This window comes from Mirounga leonina, unplaced genomic scaffold, assembly GCF_011800145.1.
Source record: "Mirounga leonina isolate KUSES-001 unplaced genomic scaffold, KU_Mleo_1.0 Mir_224, whole genome shotgun sequence".
Taxonomy (NCBI): domain Eukaryota; kingdom Metazoa; phylum Chordata; class Mammalia; order Carnivora; family Phocidae; genus Mirounga; species Mirounga leonina.
The window spans coordinates 3,076,803-3,102,878 of NW_023270615.1; the positions used below are offsets into that span (position 1 = coordinate 3,076,803).

General features: G+C 40.8%; 1 protein-coding gene across 5 annotated transcripts in view; it reads left to right on the forward strand.

Moving 5' to 3' along the window:
* Positions 1-26,076, forward strand: part of PRUNE2 (prune homolog 2 with BCH domain) — a 260,162-nt gene that overhangs the window by 26,882 nt on the left and 207,204 nt on the right. For all 5 annotated transcript variants that reach the window (XM_035029016.1, XM_035029019.1, XM_035029018.1 and 2 more), the window contains exon 2: positions 25,683-25,787. In XM_035029016.1, coding sequence (XP_034884907.1) covers positions 25,683-25,787 — 105 coding nt within the window. The remainder of the gene's footprint in view (positions 1-25,682; positions 25,788-26,076) is intronic.

The window sequence follows — 26,076 nt, forward strand, 5'->3', positions numbered from 1 at the left end:
TCTTTTAAAATAAATTTGTTTAGGGGGCGCCTGGGTGGCTCAGTTGGTTGGGCGACTGCCTTCGGCTCAGGTCATGATCCTGGAGTCCTGGATCGAGTCCCGCAACAGGCTCCCTGCTTGGCAGGGAGTCTGCTTCTCCCTCTGACCCTCCCCCCTCTCATGTGCTCTCTCTCTCCTTCTCTCTCTCTCAAATAAATAAATAAATAATCTTAAAAAATAAAAAATAAAAAATAAAATAAAATAAATTTGTTTAGGGGCACCTGGGTGGCTCAGTTGGTTAAGCGGCTGCCTTTGGCTCAGGTCATGATCCCAGGGTCCTGGGATGCAGCCCCGCATTGGGCTCCCTGCTCCGCAGGAAGCCTGCTTCTCCCTCTCCCACTCCCCCTGCTTGTGTTCCCTCTCTCGCTGTGCCTCTCTCTGTCAAATAAATAAATAAAATCTTTAAAATAAATAAATAAAGAATATGTGAAGATGAATAACTAATTAAAAACAAATATATATGGAGTGAAGTACACAGAATCCATGCTACAACATGGACGTACCTTGAAAATAAATATGCTAAGTGAAAGAAGCCAATTGTAAAATGTCACTTATTGTATGAACTGTCCAGAATAGGTAAGTCCATGGAGACAGATTGCAGATTGGGGATTGCCAGGGGCTGGGGGAGAGGGGTGGACAAAGGGTAGTGACTGGGTTTTCTTGTGGGGTGATGAAATGTTTTGGAACTAGACAGAATGGTGGTAGTCCAACATTAGGAATGTACTGCCTCTCATTGAATTGCTTACTTTAAAATGGTTAAGTTTATGTTCTGTGAGTTTCACCTCAATAAAAAACCCCAAATATATACATAACATTGGTGTACACTTATATCCATGTCCATGAATGTGTAATGTAAGGTGTAAGCAAGGCTCTTTTATTAGTATAGAGGTTTCTCAAACTTCTTGGTCTCAGGACCCTCTTATGCTCCTAAAAGTCATTGAGGATGACAAAAGCTTCTGTTTATGTGTGTTATGTCTATCAATCTTCACCACATTGGAAATTAAAATGGAAACATTTAAAAATATTCACTAACTCATTAAAAATAACATAAACCCATTACATGTTAACAAAATAATATTTAATGAAAAATAACTGCATTTTCCAAAACAAAAATATTTTGTAAGAAGCAGCTAACCAGCTCACAACTCAAACAGCTCCTTTTTCTTCTAGACAACCATTTTCTTCTAGAATGCACCAGAGATGCTTTGTGTATGCTTCAGTTTCATCAGAGTATTAAAAAGTGTGTATATTCAATGCTTGGGATTTAATTAACTTAATTTCTTTACTCTTTCATAAAGGACGTTCTCTTTTTTTAAGATTTTATTTATTTGAGAGAGAGAGAAAGAGAGAGAGAGCTCAAGCAGTGGGGAGGGGCAGAGGCAGAGGGAGAAGCAGACTCCCCGCTGAGCAGGGAGCCCATCGTGGGGCTCGATCCCTGGGTCCTGGGATCATGACCTGAACCAAAGGCAGATGCTTAACTGACTGAGCCACCCAGGCGCCCCTCATAAAGGACATTCTTTTTTTTTTAAGATTTTATTTATTTGAGAGAGAGAGCACATGAGAGGGGGGAAGGTCAGAGGGAGAAGCAGACTCCCTGCCGAGCAGGGAGCCTGATGCAGGACTCGGTCCTGGGACTCCAGGATCATGACCTGAGCCGAAAGCAGTTGCTTAACCAACTGAGCCACCCAGGCGCCCCATAAAGGACATTCTTAAGTGAAGGTAGCAGTGTTTGTCGTGTGCGGATATGGCTGTGAGGAATACAGTGGTAGAAAGCATTGGGCTAACTTAACGGCCACCATCTTGACTCTTGCTAAGTCGCAGGCAGCTTCACCCACCACTGTTTTTGTACCATCAGTGCAAATATCTAGCACAGTGAAAAAGGCAGGTAATGTCTTCTAATTTCCACGAGAATGGGTCTGACTTCACAGAGCCTCCTGAAAGTGTCCCAGGGGTCCCCAGGGTTCTGAGGGACTCCGATTCCTCACAATGAAGTACAAGACTCATGAATTATGAGTATGTAAAACATGCATGGCTTTTTTTTAAAACATGCTTGACTTTTTAAAATGTGAGACCTCTTTCTTAAAAGACTGAGTGACCTTTACAGTGGAAATGAGAAATAGGACCTTGTTTTAATCAAATGTTGACCCGTTCTCTCAGATACTCTCCCACCTCAGGGCCTTTCCTGGCCCCTTTGTTCAGAATGCTTTTATTCCAGTTATGGAATAACTCACCTGCTCTGAGCGCTTAGCCATCACCTGGGGGAGTCTTCTTTGTCCACCTTATCTAAATATTGCCCATCCCCACCACACGGGCCTATCTCTCTCTCTCTCTCACACACACACACACACACACACACACACACACAGATTTGCAATGAACTAACACAAAGTGTTGTAAGGCCCTGTGATAAACACATGTGTTTAAACACATGTCGAGCTTAGCTCGACTGTGGATGAGAAAACGCAAGCCAAAGGGGCAGTTGCTTCTTTAAATTCAGTGTTTTCCAAACTCTTTATTAGTGTTCTCTGGAACATGCTTTGGGTAGTGATTTCCTATACACAGCCTTGCTGGCTCACCTTTCAGCATGGGTGTGAAGGTCAATTGAGATAAAAGCAATGAATTTCCTCACTATACCCTGGGGCACTGGTCCAACATAAGATTTTGTCATTAGTTCATCCAATAGAAAATCAAAATGTTTCATTTCATAATTCTTAATTTTGTATGCTGGTAAGACATTTTGGTGATGCAAATTGTTTGGATCGCTTTAGGATGGGCAAGTGAGGGTTAATCAGGACAAATGGTTGGACTTTTTATGCTTTTAGAAGAGAGTTTGACAAATGATCTAATCCCAGTGGCACTTGTCACGAAATCAGTCCCAGAGGAATTAATATTTCATCTCCTTCAGCTTTTACAGATCATAAAAGGAGAAAATCCCTACAGATGACTTAATAAGTTTATTCCTCATAAGAAATCCTTTAAAGTGGGTGGTCTACCATACATCTCTTAGAAAATTGCCGACAGAGCATTGCTCTTGGGATTCAGGAACTCACTGGATACTGGGTCATTAAGTAACTTTCCATTGTGTAGCTAGAAACTCAGCTCCACTGTGGATGAGAAAATCCAAGCCAAAGGGGGCAGTTGCTTCTTCATAAGAACATGTGGTTCACCTTCTTGCTCAGGACAATCTCCCCCCTTCCAGAGAATTCCCACCTTCGAGTCTCATACATGTCCATGCTCTCTAAGAGTAGAGACTGCTCCACTGTTCTTCCCTTTTCCTTCTCCTTCTCTTGGGCGGAATTTAAAGAGAAAATTTGGTTCTCTAACCAGCTGCCCTGTCCTCGGGGTCAGTCTGCATTCTTGTGCTCAGAATCTTCACTGCTTTGCATCTCCAGTGGCCTCAAGGACCATCTGATTGACCTCAGTGCTGACCTTTCTTTTGCAAAGTATAATTTCTGAGAAATCAGCAGACCTTCAGCATCTTGCTTGCGTGGCTATTGATCCCTAACTCTGCCTGACTAAAGAGCTTGATCAGCCTCAGAATCTGTCAATACCAACACCACTGCGAAACACCTACTTCCTGCTAGGTCCAGATCCCACTAAGGGTCAGAGTATATCTTTACACTATACCTAAGTAGATTTTTTTTTCTGTCTTGAGCCAAGTGTACCCACCAGACAGATACTTTTTGCAAGTCTCAGTGGTTGGAAGTGATTTTACAAAAGATGGCAGTTGCTTATCTCCCCCAAAGCCTTTAATTGTGCATTATTTGTAAATAATTTCCTTTTTCAAATAGCTGGTTATTCATTTGACCAAACTTGGTTACTGCACTCTAATATCTTGATATTTTCCGAGCATTAATCAAATAAATGTGGGAGAAAGTTAACAGCCAAGAGAGATCTTTTGGGGGTGGTATGATTGGAGGGGTTCATAAAAGGTCACCTCAAAGTGTTGAGTGCAGTGATGCCTGGAATTCCACCAGTATAAAATGATACATGTATTTTTTTAATGAAAAATATATAGGTCCTCTTTTAAAATGCAAGTTCCCTTGGAATCCTTCTGCTGCACCCATCTTCTTTCGTAGACTCATTCCTAGAGCATTAAAGCTGAACAGAATCTTAGTGATCATCTGCTCCAGTCTCCTTATTTTAGAGATGAAGAATCCTAGCTGAGAAAACAGGCGTGTCTGCGGTAAGGTCTCACAGCTAGTTAGTAGTAGAGTTAGGATTAGTACTCTGTGTCTCCTGCCTTTTTCCCTGAAAGCTTTATGTATCCTATGGCATCCTGAGGAGACAACTTTCTTTAAAATATGTCAACCTGTATTAAATTCCGTGCCTAAAAATATTTCATGTAATGCAGTTTGATTAGTGTTTCTCTAGAGTCGCTGCAATCCTAGAGATGGCAGGCATTGGGGTAATTTTATATAAAACCTCCCCTTGGGTTTAAGTCACTTCCAAGATCCAATGGTTATTTTAAAACTAGTGCATAAAGTGGCGTGTTTGGGAAGCAGCGATATTAGAAACAGAAGAATTAGAATGATTGGCAGGCACTGAAGATCTGTGTGTCAATTTCACTAAAAATGGTGGCATGGCGCCAGGCCTCACCCGCACCCACCAACACCAAGTGTAATCTGTGTGTCTGTGTGCGTGAGGGGAGGAGCCCTGGGGAGCACAGAAAAGGAATAAATCGAAGGAAGGAGAGGGAAACTTAAAAAGGCGATTAGATTTGTTTATTAGATTATGTCTATGGAGTCAGCATTACCCATTGCCTGCTGTGGGAAAGCCCTGAAAAGTTCAAGGGAACCTGGCCCCGAGAGGGGCAGCAATGTGTCCCCAGTCTCTCTGGTAGTGTGGGTAATGGGCATGGAGTGTTCTGGTATTGCTAAGCAGAACAAGCTACTCCTTGCATGTATGGAAATATCTATCACAATTGTCTGTGATTCACTTAAGCTAAATCCAAAGGGATTTTGAATTCTGAGTATTAGTTGTATATTTTTATTTCCATTTAACCATTAAAATGGTTTTCTTCGAAAACCCAAGACTGCCCCTCTGTGTCTAGGTGAATCCTTTCTCCTTACATGGGTTTTGCAAGCAGACTTGTGAAAGTGATTTTCTCTTCCTCAGGGAAATAGGAATTCCTATTATTAATATGTCAGAGAGCTATGATTCTTAAATATTGATGTGCATCTCATTCACCTGGGGAACTTCCTAAAAACACAGACACCTGGGCCCCACTTCAGATCTACCTGATCAGAATATAGAATGGGATCAGGGCTGTGTGTTTTAAAAGTTGTTCATGCCTCTTGTGCCCGCCCTGTGATTTTGATGTTTTCCTGTTTGAGGTCCATGTCAGAGGGTTGGAGATAGGAAAGAAGGACGGTTAGTGGGGATATGGCTTAAGCATTGGGAGAGCCCCTGGGTCCAAGTTCCTCATTCCTTCCTTTATAAACATTCACTGAGCAGCTATTTACTGTGAGCACAGAATGATGTTAGGTTTTGGGCTTACTCAGATAACTCAAACACCGCCCTGCCCTCAGGTTGCTCACAAATAGTTTTGTTGATGTGGATTTAGGATTCAGAAATCTCCAGTACTGCGGGGGCTGGGCGGGGGCTGTGAGAGGCTTCACAGAAAAAGGAACATTTGAGCAGTTCTTGAAAGAAGAGTCCCAGTTCTCTGGGACTGACAAGGGGAAAGGGAATTCTTAGGTAGAGGGACCAGCCAGGGCCGAGGCTGGGGGATTAAACTGTGTGAGCTTACAGCCCCTCAGGTAGCTCTCAACGGCTGAAACACCCCCAGGGGTATGTAGGAGAAAATCCTGGAAAAAATGGGTACACAGGCCTAGGAAGCATAGATTTTTTTAAAAAAGAAATAATTACAACAGGGTTATTAATATGAAAGTACGTCGTGTGCGTGTGGAATTAGTGTTTTGAAATCGGGTGCTGACATTTTGGTGGTAATTTATTATTAATTAACGCGGTCCCAGGGCACTGCAATATCTCCCCTCCCGGGCCCCTCTTTCTGATCTTGGGATAATTAGTGCACTCCTTTAGCTATAAGCTCTTTCTCCTCTTTTCCTCAATCTCTTTTCTATGTCTCGTACACTCTGTATCTGAGGGATTGCTTGAGCCTGCAGTTCTAGCATGATTCCTGGGTTTGAATCATCATATTAGAATTTATACGTTCTACTTCTTTAACTGTTAGTTCTAAATTAAGCAGTAATGCCAGATGAAGCTCCAGGGATGAGATGGGGAATGCCAACTGTCTTTTACAGATGAGATGGACCTATGAATGTAACTTAGATTAAAAAAAAATAATTTTCATTTCTTTTTAATGTCAGGAAAACTTAATAAAGCTCTGTCTAAATTTTTAACATAATGGCCATCAGAGCCAGTCTTGATAATTGCTTACTTTGTATTATCTGCATGTCTTCTGTCCATCAGCAGCAACAACGACAACAAGAACACTCAGCACTGGCTCAAAGCGTTATACTTCCCCCTTTTGCATGCACTTTTTAAATGGTTTTACTAGGAATCCTGTGAATTTTGGGGAATGTTATTATTGTTATTTACCCAGTGTAACAGGTGAGACAATCGAGACCTAGCCTGATTAACGGTTTGCTGCGGTGATTATATTTTTGATGGTTAATGCGAGTGATAGTCCCTGTACTTGACTCTGGAAGCAGCAGGCTCTCCTTCCATTTAAAACAGTAAGGAATGCCAATGACCAAAGCAGAGGCTCAAAGCGATGGTGTTGCCTCTGGTATTCATAATTAAGATAGCATTTATGTGTACTAATACTTCAGAATCACATCTCCCTGATAGATGTCCTGAGCAAGCACCACAGTGACAAGATAAGTTGCCTTGTTTTGTTCCATATGTCTGTGTTCTAAGTATTCCGTGGTTTTAATTGGTTCCCTGCAGAATAACATTTACAAGCATATGGTATGGAAAATGCTGACTGCTTTTGTTATCGTGTGTTTTAGTATTTGCGGTGGCCCTGGTTCGCATAACCGTTAAGTGTGATGATGGGGTTCTTTAATGCACTTTACAGTGTGCTTTTACTTAACCTGCCGTCCGAGTGTTAAATGCCATCATTAGAGGGTATCTGGTAGCCTGCTCACCTCCGGGTGGAAAACTGATTCACAAAAGCGTTCGCTGCGGGTTTGTGCGGCGAGATGCTTTCTCCCTCCTCGCTTCGCGGGCGGTTTTCAAAGGCTCTGCGAGGCTGCCTGCAATTATGCGTCAGAGGAGGATGCACCGTTTGGAGGCCCAAAGAGCCAAGGGGCACAACTGAGCTCTCTGGCGCCTTACTTGGGAGATTTACCAGCGATTCCTTGAAAAGGGATTACAGATGTGAAATTAGACTCCCGGACTGAAGAGGAGACCAGCTGTATTTTTGGATATTAGAGCCACTCCGGTGCTTGGGTGGTTTCCTCAGGGAGTGCTGGAGCAGAGTGCAGCTGAATTATTAATATTTCTGAGACTCTGTACAAGGCGGCTGCTTCTTTTTTTTTTAACCCTTTTATTATGGAAAATGTCAAACCTATACACAAATGGAAAGAAGTGCATAGCGAACCCTCAGTGGACCTAGGACTTAGTGTAGTTGTTTTCCTGGGCTGCCCAAACAGAGTCCTGAAAACTGTGGCAGAAATCGATCGTTCCACAGTTGTGCCGTCTGCACAATCATTAGCAAAGGCACCAGCGAAGGATCTGCTCCAAGCCTCTCTCCTAACTGCTGGCCGTCTCAGATGTTCTTTGGCTTGTAGATGTTCTGGGTCTTCACATTGTCTTCCCTCATGCGTGGCTCTCTGTCCAAATTTCCCCTATTCATAAGGACACAGTCATGTTGGATGAGTGCCCACCTAATGACCTCATCCCAGCTGAACTAATTACATCTTCAGCCACCCCATTTCCAAATAAGATCACGTTCTGAGGCACCAAGGGTTAGAACCCTAACATATGAATTTTGAGGGGACACGGCTCAAGGCATAACACTTGCCTTCAATAATCATCAGTGTTTTGCCAGTCTGTTTCATCTGTTTCCACACCATACACGAATGTTTTTGTTTCCTGGGATATTTTAAAGCAAATCACAAGCATCATGCCATTTACCTATAAATTCTTCAGTATGCATCTCTGACCGATCAGGATTTTGTGGGTGAATGTGTGTACATCTGTGGGTGTGGGGGTGTGTGTGTGTTTCATAAATATGGCATTCAGTGTTTTTTAACTTAATGTAGAAGCATGAAAAGAGCTTGCTACTTCTTACCTGTCTTCCCTGGAAAAAAGACAAAAGTCACCTACTCTGAGATACATCCTGACCCTTTAGGGCAGTTAATGGCTCTTGTCCCCTGTGATCACACACTGTTTTCCGATGACCTGTAACGTACAAGTTATCACACTGTTTTTGTAGCAGGGTGAAACAGAAATGAGAACAGACTGGTTCTTGTACCTCATTTTCCTGTCTCCTTCCATTGGCTGGAAGGAGATACTTTTCTAAAAGCCCACGGAAGGGCAAGGAGCTGAGAAGCTCAGGGAGGGCAGACTGCCGGAGGCGGGGGGTTGGGGTGGATTGCTATGTACACCTGAGGAGGCCTTGGTGGTGAGCTGGTTGATGCTTTATTGTCAGTGGGGTTGCTGGCAGTGAGGAGACAGTCCTCCACAGGATGACCTTCCAGTTGGCAAGGCCTCTGGTAGGTGTGACCTGGTGTCCATTGTTGCCGGCTGGGGGGGTTGGGGAGGGGAGGGGACAAACAATGGCCACCTTCTAAATATGCAGTTGTCTCTGCTCATCTGTATAAATGCTTATTATTTTCATTTTTACAATGGTATTACCTATAGCAATCTTTTTTTCCAAATTACTATAGTAATCCACCTTTGCCCCATTTCCCCCCAGATAATGGAGTTGACCATGGTCATTTTTAAATTATTATTTTTTTAAGGATTTTTATTTATTTACTGAGAGAATGATAGCGTGAGAGGGAGGAGGGTCAGAGGGAGAAGCAGGCTCCCTGCCGAGCAGGGAGCCCGATGCGGGACTCGATCCCGGGACTCCAGGATCATGACCTGAGCCGAAGGCAGTCGCTCAACCAACTGAGCCACCCAGGCGCCCCGACCATGGTCATTTGTAAACGTGTACAAAATGGCCTAAGAGGTAGAGTGAGGTAGGACTGAGCATGGCTGTGGGGATGCAGGATTACCGGAGAAACTCCACATTGCTGTCAGTCCGCAGGGCAGGGACATGGTCAAATGTACAGGCATTGGGGATCCCAGCCCTGGGACAGTTACCTCAGGCAGGCTCTGTGGACCAGTCTTCGTACCTGTCACAGAGGGGTGATAAAAGATCTCCTGTCTGGGACTCTGAGAGTTTAGTGAAGTGATGCCAGGATCAGAGAAACCGCATCATCTGTGGAAGGGGCTCCATGGTTGTTCACTTGATGTGCACGTGAATGATTCTTCCTGGAGCACGACCCGTGGAGTTTGAATGATGCCCCTGGAGTTGTGAGACAGCGAGGTATTATTCTCTGCTGTCATTGTTATTATTAACTGGCTGTTGCCTCTTGGGTTTCCTCTCTCCAGTTGGCTGGAATTTGACAACCAAGCAAGTGGGAAGAGAGGATGACCTCCCCCTTCCGATGCTTCTGCATTGTCTCTTTGTCTTGCTCCCATCCACATTTTATTTACTACCAGTGCCCTCCCACCACCACATCCAGAAGCATAAGCCTCAAGGCTTTTTTTTTTTTTTTTTAGCATTTTCTCCCTCCTTTCCACTCTGAGACTCTGAAAATCTCAAGATATAAGTGAATTAAAAAGTCATTTTTCATCATACATACACACACACAATGTTGGTGTCTTGCTCTATTTTTCTTTTGATGAGAATTAATATTTAATACGACCTAAGGATTGTTAATTGCTACAGGCCTCTGAAACAGAGGCAAACAAACCAAGAACAACAAAAAACTTGGTAGGAGAGCACAGAGCAGGACTTTGATGGATTTGTGAAGACAAATGATACTTTCTTAATCAAGTCAAGATCGCTACTAAGATGTTATTACTCCTTTGGGTCTTCAAACAGTAGATTCACGTCTCCAATGTTGGTTGATGAGTTATTGAGAACTATGTGTAATAAGACTGTTCCTACATTGGTACCTCCGAAGTCTTTATATCCGTACTTTCAGCAGTGGGTTTGCATTAGTCATAAGAGTAGAAGTGTTAGGTTACTAAGTAGTTTCAAATATTTTAGATTTTCAGAACAGACACCACAGTATTAAGAAATTAAAATGCAATATTCTGGTTGTTGCTGGAATTTTAGACTTCTGCTAAGGAAATTACTCAGAAAATAAAATGGTAACAAACTCTGAGTCTTCAGGAGTTCTACATAATTCATCATTGAACATAGCCATAAATGAAAAAGATTTATTTTACAAGATGAGTAAAAAATTTTAAAAGCTGATGTCAGGCATTTTACAGCTCTTTATTATGGTGAAAGACTATGGTAGTCTGATGTATTGTTATTATGTACTGTTAAGTTTTCTATAGTATTTTGAAGGCTTTCTTCTTTGCCAATCTTTAGATGTGTATTTTTTTATTGAAAGTCTAATATGACACCTACTTAAAAATTAAAATAACAAAATCTTTATCTAATATGACAGCTTTCTTTTTTATGTGATTGATATATTTAAAACATCAAGGCAGAAAGATTTGTTCAAATATTTCATATTACAGGCCTTTTCCATAATCTGTTCAATTGAAGATGCCCCATAAAATGACAAAAAACAAAATTCAGATTGATATATTGAAAAATTTCCATATTGAGGGGCTATATGTGGAGACTTCTGGCAATTCTCTTAATAAAAGAGAGCAGAGGGCGCCTGGGTGGCTCAGTTGGTTAAGCGACTGCCTTCGGCTCAGGTCATGATCCTGGAGTCCTGGGATCGAGTCCCGCATCGGGCTCCCTGCTCGGCGGGGAGTCTGCTTCTCCCTCTGACCCTCCTCCCTCTCCTGCTGTCTGTCTCTCATTCCCTCTCTCAAATAAATAAATAAAATCTTTAAAAAAAAAATAAAAATAAAAGAGAGCAGACAAAGACACACTGTCTAGGCAATGGAAAAATAGGTTATTCACTACTTAAAACCATAAAATCATATTATCTCAAGGTTGGGAAGATCTGATGCTTAGAGACTTGAAACTTTTCACTGGGAAAGCTTCTTCTTATCAGAATGTTGTACCCAGTTAATGTTAACATACGTAGGCTTTTAAAATATCAGCAGAATTAATATAGAATTTATATACACCCGTGTTTCTATATCTGTGTTCATCTGTATTATAGCCTATTGCACTATTCTGTGCCACAAGACATGTATTTTAATAAACCTTATTGAATAACTACTGTGTTCCAGCTACTGTTCAGTTTGAAAAGAGTTTTCTATCTTGCAAAATGTTTTGAGAGAGGGAGAGAGAGAATAAGAGGTCACCTGGAAGGTGAGGGTTCTTCTGTCACTGAAAAACACACAGTGTAATAAATAATGGCATCATTAAAAACTGTCATCTTTGCAAAATACAGTAATTGCTCTGCATATCCCTTGTACATTTCCCCGTGAACCCGCATAACTGCATCTTGCTGGAAACGCATCTTCTCCTCCAGCCTGCTTCCAGCCGCTTATCTGTTCATTACTGTCATGTCTGAGCGGGTTTCAGACATGCCAGGTGTGTGGTGTCACCTGCCTGACGTCCGTTCCAAACAAGAGACATCTACACGCGTGAGTATTAAAGCAATAGATCTTCCTTATGACAACAAAAAGCTGACTGCAGAAAAGCAAAGCTTCTGGGAAAAGTCTTCTGAGCATATCTTGGCTCGTTCACGGGGGTAGAAAACCCGACTAATTAGCTCTCAGCCTTCCAGTCTGAAAAGGGAAGAAATAATTAAAGTATCTGGAGCAAACTGTGCCCCACAGCGGCTGGCTTCAGAGGGGGCAACATGTTAAGAGGACCTGTTCTGAGTGAGGACTCGCACACAAAAAAGTTCTGGGAACTTGTGGAGCGGCAGAAGCCTTGTTTTCCTTTTCCATAAGGACCGGTTAAAAAACATTTAAAATATTTATGAATCAGAAATATTCCAATAAAGGGGCTCCTGGGTGGCTCAGTCGGTTAAGCGTCTGCCCGAAGCTCAGGTCATGATCCCAGGGTCCTGGGATCGAGCCCCGCATCGGGCTCCCTGCTCGGCGGGAAGCCTGCTTCTCCCTCTCCCTCAGCCGCTCCCTCTGCTGTAAATTTCTACAACTTCTGACAAATTTAAAGGAGAGGAAAATAGCAACAAGAACTAGGGCTATAATTTAATATTAAAATGTTCATCTTCAGAGCAAATTTGAGAAGTCGTGCCATAAGCGCAGCTTTCTGATCTTTTTCTTTTTTTTCTTTTCCTAATTGATAATGTGTTCCGCAGCTCAGGGGGTTGGGTGTTGCTCATCCCGGGGCAGAAGTCCTTTGTCCCAGAGACAAAGGTGAGCTCCTCCAGCAGGCTTGTGTAAGGGACCCACAGGGCAGCTCCTCCGTCTCATAGAATTCCTTTAGCTCATGTTGATGCTCAGGTTCAGCTACTGGCGGAAGGGGCTGACTCCCCCAGTTTCCAAAATCCTTCATAAGTATTAATTGTAATGTCACTTCCCTTGATTCCTGTAAGCACCTCATTCAAGAGGTTATTTGTGATGATGGACACAATAAACCAGAGCACACCTGAGAGTAGGTGTGGACATTTACTGAGCAACCCACCAGCTTGTATCTGCACAAAGATGAACACCTTATTTTCCAGAAGGTTCTATATTCTTAGTAAAAGGCCCTGAAAATGTGTTTGGAAGGATAGAGGAAAAAAACAAAAACAAAAACAAAAACAACCAAGTAAACTGAAGAGTTCAATGAGCATTAGACTCTTTGCTACTTTGGGTCTTTTTTCCTCTGTTCTTGATACTAGTTACTATAAAAGTTTTACAGAAACATTTAGTGTATGTAATGTGTGTACAGTTTTCCCATGATATTTTGATAAGAAACGGTTTGTGAAGAACACCGCCCCCTCTATATCCACCTTTGTGTCCAGAGACACTTTTTCTTTCCATAGGTGGGGAAAGTGGAAAATAGGGAAGCAGGTCTGAGTGATTTAGTGAATCATGATTGAAATCACAATTTGGGGCTATGTCTCCACCTTTCATAGATGACATCTGGCAGCTAATTACAATTCTGCCCTTCTATGGTGCTTTTTGGAGCTATTTCAGGGCCCAGAATTGGGGCTGCTAGATATACATGTACTAATAGCAAGTCATGTTCTGATCTAGAGTTCTGTGGTACACTTCTGCACACTGCTTGAGACATTTAAAAACAAAATAATTACAACAGTTTAAGTCTTCACAATATGGATATATTAGAATGTGGAATGGATTCACAAGTCAAGTGTTTTAAGTCTTGGGAGGAAAGGAGAAAATCTATGATGACATAGTACTCGTAAAATCCTTCACTTTATAAAATCATTTTAAAGCATTATTTGGAAATTTATAGCATGAAGTAGGTATAATGCTCTGGGGTGTGTGTATGTAGACAGACAGACAGAGAGAGAGAGAAGATCTATCCCACCACCAAATGAGAGTCTGTTAAGATTTAGGAAGAGAGAGGGGCACCTGGGTGGCTCAATCATTAAGCGTCTGCCTTTGGCTCAGGTCATGATTCCAGCATCCTGGGATCGAGCCCCCCCACCCCCAATGGGGCTCCCTGCTCTGCGGGAAGCCTGCTTCTCTCTCTCCCCCTCCCCCTGCATGTGTTCCCTCTCTTGCTGTGTCTCTCTCTGTCAAATAAATAAATAAAATCTTAAAAAAAAAAAAAAAGATTTAGGGAGAGAGAGAATTACCTGCAACCTGTAACAAATTGTTCCTCCTAGCTCTGTTATTTTATAGGAACATAACAAACAGATGATGTAAAATTGAAAACTCTCTTCTGCCCAACTCTTATATCCGATATGGTCATTTTCACTAACAAATGTTTGTTTGAGCATCTGGTGTGTACAGAGCATTGCCTTAGGAACTCTGGAGGGTATGAAGTTCAAGATGTTTCCAGGGCTCTCCAGGAACCATCAGTCTGATGGAACTGGACCTCTGATGTAGAGTAGCTGACCCCCAAATGCATGAGTGACTCGGAACTGAAGGTTTCATATTCTCAAAACATATATTTATTTCTAAATTCTACTCCTGTATTACTACACTAATATTTAAGGCACATTGCAAAACGTATTTTTTAAAAAATCAAAGTTTAAAAGGATGAGATAAATAGGAATGTGTGTGGCTTCTTCCCTTGCTCTCAGGTCTACTGCCTACTTTGGAAACCACTGATGGGTTTCAACTGGGTGGATCCTAAGATCTCTCCTAAGTTGAAACTGAAGTGAATCTAAATAATGTAGCACCAGTAGTTTTCTCTGAAATTTTACTTGATCTGGAGCAACTTAAGCAATCCCTTTCAAAAAAACCAACTCATGTACATTCTGTAGTTGACAGAAACCACATGGTCCCTGGGAACTAATCATGGGTCTTCTTGAAAGCCCAGACCAGTCACAATATTCTTACAACTTATGAATCTAAATTTTAGGGGTGGGGCTCAGAAATTTACATTTAGGTAATGTTTTAGTAAGAGATCCTAGTGCAGTCAGCAAGACAGTAGTATTACCCACGAAGAAACCACATCCTGCTTTTCTGCTGAGAGGCAGGATCCAGATAGGAAGAAGCAGCCATGTGAGGAAATGGGAAGAATATTGGAATACATCTTTCCAGGTTATTAGATATTGATCTGACTTACTTGTTTGGTAGTAGCTGCTTAGCTTCTATCTTATGGATATTCCATAATTTATCCAACGATTCCTTAATTGTTATGCATGGAGGTTATTTCTTACTTTGTTTTCTTTTTCTCCATTACAAATACTGCTTCCACAAGCGTTCTTTGGGATTTTACTAAATATCCATATGCAGCAATGGATTTTTTTTTTATTCTTATGTTAATCCCCATACATTACATCATTAGTTTTAGATGAAGTGTTCCATGATTCATTGTTTGTGCATAACACCCAGTGCTCCATGCAGAATGTGCCCTCCTCAATACCCACCACCAGGCTAACCCATCCTCCCACTCCCCTCCCCTCTAGAACCCTGTTTGTTTTTCAGAGTCCATCGTCTCTCATGGTTCGTCGCAGCAATGGATTTTAAATAATAATAAGGAATTAAAAAATATCCATATATATTGGTGATTTTGTTTCTATAGACTAGATCCCTGGAGAGGGAATAAAAGGTTGGATCAAAAAATTTGAACATTCTGCATTTTAATGGCTACTGTCAAATCATTCCCACTTTGGTTGTGGTATTCCTCACTGCTGCCTACAGTCTAACCAGCAGTAGATGTTAATACTCTTAATTTTTTGCCAATCTGATAGTCAAAAAAATGACATTTTCTTGTTGGTCTGATTTCCATTTTCATGACTGCTAATGAGGTTGACTTTGTTTTCATTTATTCATTTCGTTTGTTAATTGCCCATTTACATCTTTTACTGATTATTCCATTGGTTTGTCTTTTTCTGAATCAATGTGTGGGAACTCTTTGTATGTTAGGAATACTGCCCTTCTAATGGCAAGAATTTACAAATATTATGCAAATATCTCCCCTCTATTGTTTATCTTGTATTATTCTTTTTTTAATACAGAATTGAACTAGCTGAATTACACATTGTGTATATATTATTGAGATATAATTGATGTAAATATTGTGTAGTTTCAGGTGTATCACATGATGATTCAATATTTGAATATGTCGTGAAATGATCACCACAATAAGTCTAGTTAACATCCATCATCATGCAGTCACAATTTTTTTTTTCTTGTGATGAGCATTTCAGGATCTACTCTCTTACTTTTATCTTTTTTTTGGGTGCTGTTTTGCTACCGAAATTTCACTGCATTTAAAGATACTAACTGATGATACATTTCACACTTTAGATTTAAATTTAAGTTGCATTAGCATTTGTACCTGAGGCTAATGACAAAACAGAGGAGTAAATGTACTCCAATCAAGAGCTAAGAGACCAAGACAGAGTCTGACCTGTATTATTGCAACATTTTCAGAAAGCACATTTTCCTTTTCTGAGAAAAGATGGCACACAGTGTATCATTGTTCTTTAGTGCTCGAAATGATGATGCCTATTAAATAATGCATGCTTATTGCATCCCTAATGCAACTTACTGCTTTGCAGATGCCCAGAACCGAAGGACAAAGTAATATCTTATTGATGTTGCCAGAGTTGAATATGTTAATAATATTTTAAGAGTTTATTTGCCAATGAGAGTAGGATAAACATCCTCAAAGATCTGCAGAGAAAAATCTCATATAAAGACAATAATGTTTAGTGTCCATATGAAAAAAATGATGTAAAACCCTCCTAATCATAATAAATGCAAATTCACTTTAAGGTGCTATTTCACTTGTGAACATGATAATGCTTAAACACAGAGTTGAAGCCTTAAAAATCAGGTATCTCTATAGGCGAAAATGTAAATTTTTACAACCTTTCTGGTAAGCATTAAAACACATTCTTTGACCTGGAAATGTAAAATTCAGGAGTTTATCCTGAAGAAATAACTAGGCATGAGCACAAAAATGTTATCTTCCAAGTATTCCCTTCATTCTTATTTATATTATAAAAAATTAAGATAACTTAAATCTACAACAGTAGAGGATTGACTAACCGTATTATATTGATACTTACGAAAGAATATTATATCCACTAAATACCATAATTTATTCATCATTCAGGTTTTCAGTAGTTGTTGGGAGCACCTACTGTATGCAAAGCAATAGGCTGGGAGCTGGGGTTACAAAAGCAAACACATGTTACCACTGACCGTCACAACATTTATATTTAAGAATTTTAGAAGAATACTAAAATGTTGAAAAAGAGATGTTACAAAATGTTATGTGTAATATGATCACAGTATTACAAAAGAGAACTCTTGTTGAAGTATAGAAAAAGGTTGAAAGGAGTACACTAAATGTTCATAGTGATTCCTTTGGGTCTTGAGGGTTTATTTCTTGTGTTTCTATATTTTCCAAATGTTTTATAATGAATATATTTTCTACAGCAATTAACACTACTCTGACAGTATAGTATAACTATAAATTTGACAACACAAATTAGCCCTCAGTGACATGGGGGTAGGTTTCCATACATGTGTATGAGGGCTATTCTTTTTCATTCGGTTTTTAAAACTCTTGTATGGCTTTGACAGCAATCATTTAGTAAAAGAAACTCTTCAAAGCTTTCTCTAAAGTTCAGTTATCTGCTAGGTGGTTTTGAATTCTGGAATGACTCCAACCTGGAGGTCTGTCTTAGTCTGCTCGGGCTGCCATAACAAAATAACAAAATGATACTATAGACTGGATGGCTTAAAAAATAGAAATTTTTTCCTCACAGTTCTGGAGGCTGGAAGTCCAAGATCAGGGTGCCAGCATAGTTGAGTTCTGGTGAGGGCCCTCTTCCTGGCTTGTGGCTGTCTTTTCCCTGTGATCGAGAGAGAGAGAGAGAGAGAGAGAGAGATGGGGGGAGAACAAGAGATTTCATCTTGAGGGCCCCACCCTCAAGACTTCATCTAAACCTAATTATTTCCCTAAATCCCCATCTCCAAATACCATCACATTGGGGATTAAGGCTTTGAAATATGAATTTTGGGGGCACACAATTCAGTCCATAGCAGGGTCCAAACCCAGTAATGGGGCACAGACGCAGAAGATCAGAGGAGGTAAAGGAAAGGCTCATGGACCTGGATGCATGCTCATATGGGTAGATGAAAAAGACTATGGTTCTTGAGTCTGAAAAGGGAAAGGTTGAGAGATTTAGAGACCTGTAAAAACATGGAGGACAAACTTCTGGGACTGGACATCTATTTCAAATAGAAGGGAGCGGTACATAAATGGGAAATTGAAGAGCTATCCCATCCAGTTGGCAATAAATGTATGGACACATTTCCTCCCAAAGTGGAATGTCTGGGAAATAATAATATGTAGACAAGCTGTGTAGGGTGATTCCTATAGGGGCTCTTTGGGAAAGGTAAAGACTTGGAGAGGGGATCATCCTTGACCTTTTATGGCTGAAGCTGTGGGGGAAAAATAATGGTGCTGCCCCCAAAACTGTCCTTCAAGGACATTGGCAGAAAGAGAATCCTGAATGAAAATATAAAAATGAAATGCTGTAAGTAAATAACAAATCCAGCCCCCATCATTATTATGACCCAGAAGAAGTATATAAACCATATATGAGGTCACTCCTTTTGAGAACACTCTAAGATGGGCAACAAACAGGTTGAGGAAGAATGGATTCAGCTGAGAAGGTGTCCAAAGCTCCAGCTAAAAGGAGTCTGATCCCAAAGGAACCAGGGAACCAGATGACCCACCCAAGAAAGAAGGGTCTCAGGCAATGCTTGGGTTTGGCTTTTGGGTCCCCCACTGCCTACCCACTGTGGCCTCTGCATTTGACAATACAGAAGGAGGTGCAGGTGCATAGGATTTGAGCTATTTATAGGGGAGTTTGCTCAGACTGACTCCCAGCTCCTATTTGTCCCCACATGAGAGATAGCAGTGCAGCTTAAAAGAGAAGCCTGAGGGGAAAAATGATTGGGGTCAGCTGGGAGGGCAGTGAGGGGAGAGGTTATAGGCAATGCATACTTATCTGAATTGATTCGGCTTCAGTTTTATCAGTAAGTGAGATAAATTACCTCAAAATCATTAGTCTTATCATTGAAAGTTTTTTGCCTTTTCCTAATTCCTTGGTTCATATTCATCTAGTACGTCACCAAGTAAATTAGGACACTTATGAGAAAATTTAATATGAAATGTCTGTGTCCTGAATTTTCAGATTCTGGTAGATGTTTTTGCTTTTAGACATGACCTGAGGTACAGCTCTCTGAAGAAATTAATTATGACCATTAGAATGAAACTAGACTAGGTAGCCAGTGGGATAGAGTATCCTATTTGGTGATATCATTTTTTTTTTTTAAAGGCACTTATGCTGATTCCAGAAAAAAATTTTTTTTTTTTAAGATTTTATTTATTTATTTGACAGAGACAGCGAGAGCAGGAACACAAGCAGGGGGAGTGGGAGAGGGAGAAGCAGGCTTCCCACTGAGCAGGGAGCCCGATGTGGGACTTGATCCCAGGACTCTGGGATCATGACCTGAGCCAAAGGCAGCCGCTTAATGACTGAGCCACCCAGGCGCCCTGATTCCAGAAATTTTATACACACATACGTGTTCATACAATTGCCACCCTTGAGCTAAAAAGAATAAAGAAGTTCTACAGTTTTGATCATGGAGCATAGTCCATAGCAGACTATTAAGTGGAAAAAAAGGAACTATCTAAAGAGTGGGAATAAAAACACCCCATTTTTGTAAAGTACATGTGTTAATATATATGCATAAATTAAAAATGTGGAATAATCAATAATGAACTGTTAACAGCAGTTATCTTTGTTTTATTAATTTTTGTTGTGTCTGACTCTTTATAATTTCATGTATTTTTTTTTTCTTACTGGAAAAATAAGCAAAAATAAAGAAAAATGTAAAGGTTTCAAATAGCAGGAAAAATCCCTGTGTTCTGGGGACCTGCTCAGAGTGATAAGCATTTCCTTCTTTGTTTTTGTTTTTGTTTTTAACTTCAGTAGATGCCATGTCCTTTATTCCCTCCAGCATTCTCTCCCTCTGTGCCCCAAACTTTTAATTATGGGACTTTAAATGTTCAAGTTATAGGTTGGAGCAGCTTTGTTTCTCCGAGGATACGGCTATGAGAAAATTGATGGAGGGGCCTAGGCCTCTAGCAGGACCCTGGAAGCCCTTTTTCCGATCGATTCTGTTTTCTTTGGGTGTATTTGAAAGTGCTTTTGCCTGACAAGTGCAATTTCTTTTAATGGGCAGTTGCATCTGAATGTGTAGGCATTTTGCTGACTTTTTAAAAGAGATGAGTAAACTTCATTAAGAAGTCTCATTTTCATGGGCGCCTTGGTGGCTCAGTTGGTTAAGCGACTGCCTTCGGCTTGGGTCGTGATCCCGGAGTCCTGGGATCGAATCCCACATCGGGCTCCCAGCTTGGCGGGGAACCTGCTTCTCCCTCTGACCCTAACCCCTCTCATGTGCTCTCTCTCTCTCTCTCAAATAAATGGGTGAAATCTTTAAAAAAAAAAAAGAAGTCTCATTTTCGTGTGATATAGGATTACACTTTGAAAGCATATCAAAATTGTGATCTGGAATACTGGCATATTCGATATATTTTCTTTTATACATTGATTAAGGAGAGATTCTGCCCATCTATTTGGAAGTATAGATGACAAAGCAGCATAGTATCTATTTCTACCCATTATCAGGATTCCATTCTGTGTTGGGCTTGTGACATCAGTGATGAATCTTCTGTCTCCTGAGATTGCTTAATGCTTGCTGTGCTTGTATCAATAATAGGGAGTGAGGGGCACCTGGGTGGCTCAGATGGTTTAAGCGTCTGCCTTCGGCTCAGGTCATGATCCCAGGGTCCTGGGATCGAGTCCCGCATCAGGCTCCCTGCTCCTTTGGAGCCTGCTTCTCCCTCTGCCTCTCTCTCTCTGTCTGTCTCTCGTGAATAAATAAATAAAAATCTTTAAAATAAAAAATAATAATAGGGAGTGGGTACTTACTTGCCAGATCCATTCACTCCTGGCTAAGAGTTTACAAGGTCACATTTAGAAAATGTATACACTAGGCAATAAATATTTGTTGGACAAGCTGGATGTGATCTCACCTCAGGGCCTTTGCCCTGGCTATTCCCCTGGCCTGAGATATCCTTAGGTCCCATTTCTTAACCTCAGGGCTTTCTCAAATGTTACCTTCTCCAATGATCCTCATCCCAGTGCACGCTACCCCTGAACTTATTATCTAATTATTTGGTTCGTCATATCTCCTTGCACTCAAATGCGAGAACCATGAGGGCTGGGATCTGTTTGGTTTACTGCTGGATAGCACAAATAGATTTTTATTAGTTGAATGACAATAAGTAATTGAATTGATAAAGCTGTCACTTTTATTTGGGCATAATTTGTTTGCTTGTGAATGATTCAGACCCTATTTGAACTGTATCGAGGGACATAGTTATTAAGATTGGACATCTTCGAGTCTATGAATATGTGGAGATGTGAAATAGGAAGGGGTCCATAGACCCGCTAGGAGAGGCACAGATCCAGAGAGTGTCACTGTGTTCAAGAGTCCCTGCTCAGTTCCAGGAACCAGGTTCACTGCTGCCCCTGTAGATGGGACCACGGCCAGAGTAGACCAGGCATTGTAAAGACCCCCGTTACCATCCTTGGACACACCTGAAATCAGTCCCCGGACTTTATTGCCAGGATTTGACCCCTGTGCTTGGTCTGTTCACACTGCCAAGATCATCTGTGGTAGGAAGCTTGAAAGTGGAGCCTGTGTTCTCTGGTTGTTGACCCCAATTTGAAAAGCCAAATCCTATACATTCCTTGAGCTCACCTATGTTTGAGTTTACATAACTAATTTCATGTTTTATTCCTAGAAGCAGGCAGAAGTCTTTTGGAACATGGTTGTGATAATATCTAACTTTTGCTACACTTTAATTATATCTTAGTGTTTTTTGGTAGGGTTCAGGCACTTACAAATATCTGAGACTTTTTGAGGCTGAGCCTATTACTCTTTTTTTTTTTTTAAGATTTTATTTATTTTAGAGAGAGATAGAGAGCAGGAGCAGGGGGAGGGGCAGAGGGAACAGGGAGAATACCAAGCAGACTCCATGCTGAGCACAGAGCCCAATGCGGGGCTTGATCCCAGGACCCTGAGATCATGACCTGAGCCAAAATCAGGAGCCGGGAGCCCAACCGACTGAGCCACCCAGGTGCCGCTGAGCCCCTCACTCTTAAGGCTCATTGGCAGGCACCAAAGATACCTCTGGTTGTGATGTCTCTTTTGTCTGGTCCAACATTTTCAGCCAACTTGAAATTTCTGTTCATCTTTTTGGACTGTGGCATAATCCCTGGGAGGTCTCTTTAAAATGAAAGTGTGGAATTGTTTACAGAGAAGCAGATCAGTCCCTCATAACGTGGGCACCAGCATGGCACATTTTGGTGGAGGTGGGTGGTGGGGGAAAGATAAGAGTTGGAGCCTGGGTCCTGGGGCCCTGACTACAGATAGCAGACAGGAGCAAATGCCTCAAAGAGGCCACGAGTAGGAGGGGGATTGACATGTGGGAAGAAGGGAGGTCAGATGAGACACGGGAGAGCATGAGGAGAGAGGCATGTAGCACTACAGAGAACCCTCAAGATTTTGTACCGGGATCTTCTATAGTCTGACCGGTAAGATGATACGTACTTTTTTTCTCTTTAACTGGACAAGAATGAATAAATCACAGTCTTGGAAGAGAGAATTGGTCCACCATGCTTTGGGTTCACAATCTTAGTTAGCTTCTTTCTTTTTTTTTTAAGTAATAATTGGCTTAGACTTGGAAATGAATTGACACACAGATCTTATTTCCCCCATGTCTTTCATGAAAGTCGATTATTGAACCAACAGCTGTGCTTACGAGTTGTCGAACTCAGATAAGAAAGCAGATATAGGTCAGCTTTGGGGTAATTTTGATGCTATAAATGTCTGAAGCCTTGCTGTATTTAGAATGCATATTTAACATTGTCTTTTCTCCCTCAACGCCCATGCTCACTCATTTTGTAGATGCTGAAGTCATTATGGCACTGTGGAATGGCTGGTGCAGGGCCCAGGAAAGGGCTCCCTGTACTGGGTCATGGGGTCTGGGAATGATCCTGGCCCCATCACAGACTCCACTGACCTGTAAAAAGTATTGTTAATCTTCTTACTGTCTGCCTTACAAGTTCTGAGAGGAGAAATGAGGTAATGTCTACTTAGACCTTTGAGCTTCTCGGAAGAACAGCTTTCTACAGCAATAAGATTTCCTAATGCATTTGTTTGTGTTGTAATGGAGTACAATTCCATTTACCTAAATTTCTTTAGGTACCTCTAGAATATCTGACAGTCTTGCACAGGGGAAGCAGTCCAGCTTTCAGATGAGAACTGGGCCTAGACTAGAACCCCCATGGGTACAAGTGACTCAGCTATAAATTTATGAAGTTAAGTGAAGGAAGCTGGAAGAGGAAGGAAGGGGAGTTAAAGCTGGTGGTGATGAAGGAGAGTGAGTTGTACTTACATTCAGAGAGTTTATATCATACTTTCAAGTCATGTTGTTTGACTAAAGATCAGTATCTCAATATATTTGAAAAAATACATGTTTATTTTAATTTAGCCATAACACATATTAGATGACTCATCTGCAATATTGATCCTGCTCTCACTCTCTGTATTGATAGACTCTTTAAACTCCTTCAAGATTTACTTTATTATAATAGTTTCTTGGGCCACAGCCTGGTTTAAAAACTTGTTTCTGACCCTGACATCAGTAGTTCCATACTAATAACAACTTCATAGATTCATTTGTAAAATACCTAGTAGGTTACTAAATAATACTTTGTCTTTGTTCGGTAGAAAAAAGAGTAAATGGCTTTTTTGGAATAGTAATGAACAGTGCAATTTTTAATATATTTTTTATATAGCCTCTTTGAGCAATACTGCAATTGAGTAGGGCTTTCTAGTCAGTCCTAAAAAGAGAAGTTAAAACAAAGGGTGCGAAGTGGGAAACTACACATATGTACTGTAAAGAAGTTAATTTAGATTACAGTTATCATTATTGGACAGCTTTGTTGTGGAACTTTCTAGAAGCAGGCCCTTCTTTGGCATTTCCAACCCAGTATTTCACAAGAAGTTCAGCCTTCTATAAAGTAATTTTAAGTAACTATTGAGTTAACCAGGAAAGAAAACAGTATCTCTTCTCTTCCAGAGAGGTGACTATGTACACTTTTTAATAGCAACTGATTTGTATTTTTAGAGCAATAATACTAATCATATCCCTTTCCTGGGGGGAGGAAAAAATGTTACCACTTTCATTTGCTAAACTATAGAATATAATGCAGGGAGAACATAACCTGTCACCCAGAATGTGGCGGGAAAAAATAAATCATTACCAAATTGTGTGTTGCAAGCCAAGGACATATGAAAAAGTCACTCCGTCTCTCAAATTAAGAACATCTTAGGGGCACCTGAGTGGCTCAGTTGGTTGGTCTGACTCTTGATTTTAGCTCAGGTCATGGATCTCAGGGTCATGGGATCGAGCCCCGCGTTGGGCTCCCTGCTCAGCACGGAGTCTGCTTGAGAGTCTCTCTCCCCCTCTTCCTCTGCTCCTCCCCTGACTCAGGCATGCTCTCTCTCTCTCAAAATAAATTAATAAAATCTTAAAAAGAACATCTTATCTAAGGACATGACATAGAATATAGTAGTTCTCCCTTATCCATGGTTTCGTTTTCCATGGTTTCCATTACCCACAGTCAGCTGTGGTCTGGAAGCGGATGATCCTCCTCTGACATTGTCAGAAGGTCAGTAATAGCCTAATGCTATGTCAGCGTGCCTGCGTCATTCCCCTCGCTTCATCTCATCACCTAGGCATTTTATCATCTCATATCATCACAAGAAGCATGAGTACAGTATAATAAGATATTTTGAGAGAGAGAGAGACCACATTCACATAACTCTGATTACAGTATATTGCTATAATTGTTCTATTTTATTATTAGTTATTGTTGTTAATCTCTTACTAGCCTAGCTTATAAACTTGACATAGGTATGTATGTATAGGAAAAAGCAGAGTATATATAGGGTTCAGTATTATCAGCGGCTTTGGGCATCCACCAGGGGTCTTGGAATGTATCCCCTGCAGATAAAGGAGGACCACTACACTATGGATCTTCCCTTTCAACCAAAATAATCTTTTACTAAAAAATTATGACTCAGGGACACAATGCATACCAAGTTAGACTATAATAATCTTAATAAGACCACATTTGTGTTGGAAAATGTCATCTAGAGGACATGACTAATGGCTGACTCATGAGCTAGACCCGGACAATTGGAGGCTCCTCGTCCTCTACCCTGTCCTTGGAATATGCACTTTGTCCACCGTTCCCACAGTAGGAGCTGTTCCAAGGACACAGCTTTGAGAGAGTAATGTGATGTTGCGACCACACATGACTGAGCCCAGTGAAGGCCCCTGTATAAGTTTTTAAGCTTCTGGCAGGTGGGTGTGAAGATCTACCTATCTTGCGGGCGCCCAAGATAAGCCTTGTAAGTAGGCTTCCTTATTTATTAAACTACCACCTACCCATCTGGAGGGGTCTGCCTCTTTCTTTGGTCTCTCCCTGTCCTCTGCATGTGGAGGTCACTTGCAGATGTCACCTGGGGAACCTCCTGAGGTTGTGAATCCACAATTTTCTGTTCCTGACGATGCACTAGAATTTTAGCATTTCTGAATGTTAAACATGTTCTGCAATTTTGTGTCCTCATATAAAACTTCATGATAAATTTATGAATTTCTGCAATTGTGTGTGAATATAGCTAAGGAATAGTTTTGAAAAAAAGATTGAAAAATGTCCTTTTTATCTTGATCTATTGTGCACTAAATTGTGATGTTTTGTTTGAATTTGTTTCAGAATCGAAGCAAACGCTTGGAAAAGGTCCATGTGGTTATTGGACATAAATCGTGTGACTTGGATTCTCTCATTTCTGCCTTCACATATGCTTACTTTCTAGACAAGGTGAGGGGAAAGAAGATTATATTTTTTGTATTTGAATTATGATGGAACTCATAAGAACAAACATTTTCTGGAAAAGTGAGGAAACCATTCACTTAAATTTTCATGTTCTGGTTTATTGTTTCAGAGAATAATGTGTTACAATCATTAAACAACAAATATTTATTGGTCACCTATATGTTAGGCATTGTCTAGTTATTTCTTTCTTCATGAAACATTATTTCATTAAGATCAATGCTTTCAAATAATTTTTAAAAAAATATATGATAGTTGTTTACTTTTATGGGAATTC